The following is a 3,977-nucleotide window of genomic DNA, read 5'->3' as shown; positions in this document are numbered from 1 at the left end:
TGATCTTTTATCATCATAACTCATTTTGTTATAACTAAAATTTATATCCGGAGTTATAAATCCTTTTTTATTTTCTTTTGTAATTTTTTCTATTTAATTTATAAACACCCTCATTTATGAACTCAAGGTACAAAACAAAGCTCACTGCTTCACACAATTTTACTGAGTTCACTGATTTGATCGCAGAATGCGAGGGTCAAATACTATTTCCAGTTCGAGTTGACTGTTGAGTGCATAGATTCATGTCTATAAATTAGAGAAAAGTGCAACACCCAACAATCAGGCCACAAAACATGGTTAGAAGAAGGCCGGCGTTTAATTAATTAACTTCTTTTCTCTCTTTATATTTTATTTATCCTTCTTTCCACATGTCACAGCCTCATTGGCTCACAGAACTAGTAGATCCATCCTTTTTACCCAATTTTCTTAAACCCTCCACGTGTCAGAAGTTGCTTGGAACTCTTTTCAAAAAAAAAGTTGCTTGGAGTTAAATTAAGCGGCATGTACTATGTGTACCCTTTTGCATGAGACCATTTGGCAGTCTTGTAAATACTCCCGGAAACCGGGGTCAAACATTATATTCCCCAGACCTCACATGCCTTTGTCCAGCATAGTAAAACTCCATATCCCCCCTCAGTTTCTCTGTCTCATTAGTGTTTCATTCACTTGAGAATTCTCACACAACAAAACTCTCTCTCTCTCTACCAGAAGCAGCACCATTTGTACTTTCATCTCTCTCTCTCTCTCTCTCCTCAACTTCCACTTTCCCCACATCTGGCTCCTCTCCTTCCACAATCACATCCATGGCTGAGGCCACAAAGCATCACCTTCCAACCATCAATGGTGGAACTTTGCTCTCAGACCTCAAGAGCCTCTTCTCCATCCTCAAAACCAGAAGAACTGTGGCTTTTGTTTATGGGTTCATGTTTGCCTTTGTTGCCTTCACTGTTTTCTTGGCCTTCAGCCCCTCCCCAAACTCTGGTTCTCCTTGGTTCTCAAACATCTTCACAAGTTCCAGTACCAGTTCTAGTTCTAGTTCATTTTTCTCTTTCTTGTTTCCCAATGGCACTTCATCTCCACAGCAACAAAATCAAACCGTTGCTTTTGCTCCACAAACAGAGCCCTCTAGATCTATTAGCACCGCCGCCGCACAAGCTCCCTCTGTGAATAAACAACCACCTCTTGTGAAAAACCAAACTCAACCCACAATTTTGAACCCAAATCAGACATCAACTGCACTGCCTAAACAACCTCTAGTTACACCCAAGAATACGACTAGTAAGCCTGAATCAACCACCCTTGTGAAGAACCAAACTGAAAGTACCCAGAATTCTGATAAAGCCGCAGTTTTTAAGGCCAATCAGACCTCAATTGCCGCCCCGAAAACCCCGGTGGCGGCGGCGGGTAATAAAAGCTCGAATTCGGCACCGCAATCGGGTTCTCCGGAGAAGAGTGTTGCACAGAAGGGAGTGGAATCGAATTATACTGCTTCTGTGTTGAAGAAACAGAGCAATGAAACAAATTCTGGTGTGTCGGTGAAGAAGGGGAAGCAGGGGAATGATGATTTGGTGAAGTCTTTGATGAATTGTGATATATTACATGGGGAATGGGTGAAGGATGATTCATACCCTCTATACAAACCCGGGTCTTGTCCTCTGATTGATGAGCAATTCAATTGCATTCTTAATGGTAGGCCTGATAAGGATTTTCAGAAATTCAAATGGAAGCCTAAGGATTGCACTCTGCCAAGGTATGTGGCCAAATTGCAGTTTTTGATTTTGAACTTTGATGCTTTAATTGCCATGTTTTCTTTATGTAAAAGATGGTATTTGGATTGGCTTTTGATGTGCTGTTTTGAGATGCGTATGTTTTGATTGCCTGCAAAGTTCTTAGTTTTGGATGAAGGGTTATTGGGTTTTGATAGATCGAAATTCATACTGATCTGTTGTCAATTTTACAATTTTGGCATCTTTTTGTGATTGCTGACTATTCATCAGTTGTGGGTTTTGTTTTATATCTCTATTGAAATCGATCCATGACTTAGTTTTCTGGGTTTTGCTTGACTAAGACTTATCCATATTGAAATGTTTTTTTAAAACCAGGTTGGATGGAAGTCATATGTTGGAGTTGTTGCGAGGAAAGCGCTTTGTTTTCGTTGGTGATTCGCTGAACAGGAATATGTGGGAGTCTCTGGTTTGCATCCTGAGAAACTCAGCCAAAGATAAAAGCAAGGTCTTCGAAGCAAACGGAAGAACCCATTTTCGTGGCGAAGCTTCATACTCCTTCATATTCAAAGTAGGTTTATTCAATTATTCAAGTTATTCTTATTGGATTGTGCAGCAACATATCCTTAATTTAGTGAAACTTGGCAGGACTATAATTGCACGGTGGAGTTCTTTGTGTCTCCCTTCTTAGTTCGAGAATGGGAAATGCCAGAAAAAGATGGATCAAAGAGAGAGACACTTCGTCTCGACTTAGTAGGGAGATCATCTGATCTATATAAAGATGCAGATATCGTCATCTTCAACACTGGACACTGGTGGACTCATGAGAAAACCTCCAAAGGGTATGTTTATTACTATTTTGATGTTCAAAGTGGTTTCAAATTATTCTTTGGTTTGTAGTTGGGACTAAAATAGCATTCAAAATTTCAGGAAAGACTATTACCAAGAAGGTAGCCATGTTTATGGTGAACTGAATGTTCTGGAGGCATTTCGGAAAGCTTTAACTACATGGGCCAGATGGGTTGATGCCAAAATTAATCCAAGGAAAAGTATCGTCTTCTTTCGTGGTTATTCTGCTTCCCATTTCAGGTAAGCTTGAAGTAATCCAATTTAAAGTGTATGAATGTTCTATTTGATGTTTCCTCCTAAATGTGTTTATACTTGAGAATATTAAATGCAGAGACACAATAATAACGATTTGTGTTTCTCTCCTGACAGTGGTGGGCAGTGGAATTCTGGTGGCCAATGTGACAGTGAGACTCTTCCCATCTCCAACGAGACGTATCTGAGGCCATACCCCCCTAAGATGCTGGTACTGGAGAAGGTGTTGAGAAACATGAAAACCCATGTCACTTATCTCAACATCACTAGAATGACCGATTTCCGGAAGGATGGTCACCCATCAATCTACCGAAAGCAACACCTGTCCGATGCAGAGAGGAGATCACCAAAGAGCTTCCAGGATTGCAGCCATTGGTGCCTTCCTGGTGTTCCTGATGCATGGAATGAGGTTCTCTACGCCGAACTCCTAGTAAAACTGTACCAGAATCGGCAGCAGCAACTGCAACTGCAACAGCAGAAGAGAGCGTAGGTAAAAAAGGTTACACAAAACCTAAAATTCTACATTCATACACACTCAAATTTCGAGTCAAAATCACACTCAGCAGTATACTTTATCTTTTTCCCTACCCTTTTTCTCGACGTTATCGATATAAAAGCAGTGAAGTAAAGATCCGAGAGGAAGAGTGCTTATGCTACAAGTTAAGTGAGAAAAATAAACAAACCTATCTGTTTATATGAGGAAAGAGTGAAACGAGGGTAGGGAGGGATTTTTAGTGAAATTTTCACTTGTAAATTTCTTCTCCTCCTTTACCGCATCTTATTCTTTTAGCCCCAAATGAAAGGCTTTGAGAATTGTAAATGTCTAAATTCTAATTATTTAGTTTGTTTTATTTAATAAATCTAGTGGCTCATATTTAATCCTGTTTAATATTCTTTTATGCTTTTGTCGCACCCTTAGTAGCTTAAAGCTGCCGACTGTTTGATGCTTTTGATATGTTTAGATTATATAATAATCTTAATCTAAATTATTATATATTTGATTAGGTTTTTTGTTAGGTTTAAGCTGAAGAACTTTTTATCACATGTCACATGGGCTGTTGACCATAAATCAACAATGTTTACTATAAGTCAGGCATTCAGAATTTAAGGGGTCCGTGTTTGAATCTGATTAGTTAGCGGTTGACACGTCTA

The 3,977-nt window shown here is 39.4% G+C and overlaps 1 protein-coding gene across 1 annotated transcript; it reads left to right on the top strand.

Moving 5' to 3' along the window:
- Positions 1 to 627: 627 nt before the first annotated feature.
- On the top strand, positions 628 to 3,714 carry LOC117635036 (protein trichome birefringence). Its single transcript, XM_034369363.1, has 5 exons — positions 628 to 1,750; positions 2,103 to 2,295; positions 2,373 to 2,566; positions 2,655 to 2,813; positions 2,943 to 3,714. Exons 1-5 carry the CDS (start codon positions 804 to 806, stop codon positions 3,313 to 3,315), a joined length of 1,866 nt encoding a protein of 621 aa, XP_034225254.1. The 5' UTR covers positions 628 to 803; the 3' UTR covers positions 3,316 to 3,714.
- The last annotated feature ends 263 nt before the right edge of the window (positions 3,715 to 3,977 follow it).

Source organism: Prunus dulcis, chromosome 7 (genome assembly GCF_902201215.1).
Source record: "Prunus dulcis chromosome 7, ALMONDv2, whole genome shotgun sequence".
In the NCBI taxonomy this organism is placed as follows: Eukaryota; Viridiplantae; Streptophyta; class Magnoliopsida; order Rosales; family Rosaceae; genus Prunus; species Prunus dulcis.
The sequence above is the reverse complement of the archived record's forward strand: the minus strand, read 5'-3'. Positions and strand labels throughout refer to the sequence as shown.

Coding starts and splice junctions, on each gene's coding strand:
- LOC117635036 (XM_034369363.1), top strand. CDS start 804: ATGGCTGAGGCCACAAAGCATCACCTTCCAACCATCAATGGTGGAACT. Junction 1,751..2,102: donor AAGGATTGCACTCTGCCAAG/GTATGTGGCCAA, acceptor TTTTAAAACCAG/GTTGGATGGAAGTCATATGT. Junction 2,814..2,942: donor TATTCTGCTTCCCATTTCAG/GTAAGCTTGAAG, acceptor CTCTCCTGACAG/TGGTGGGCAGTGGAATTCTG.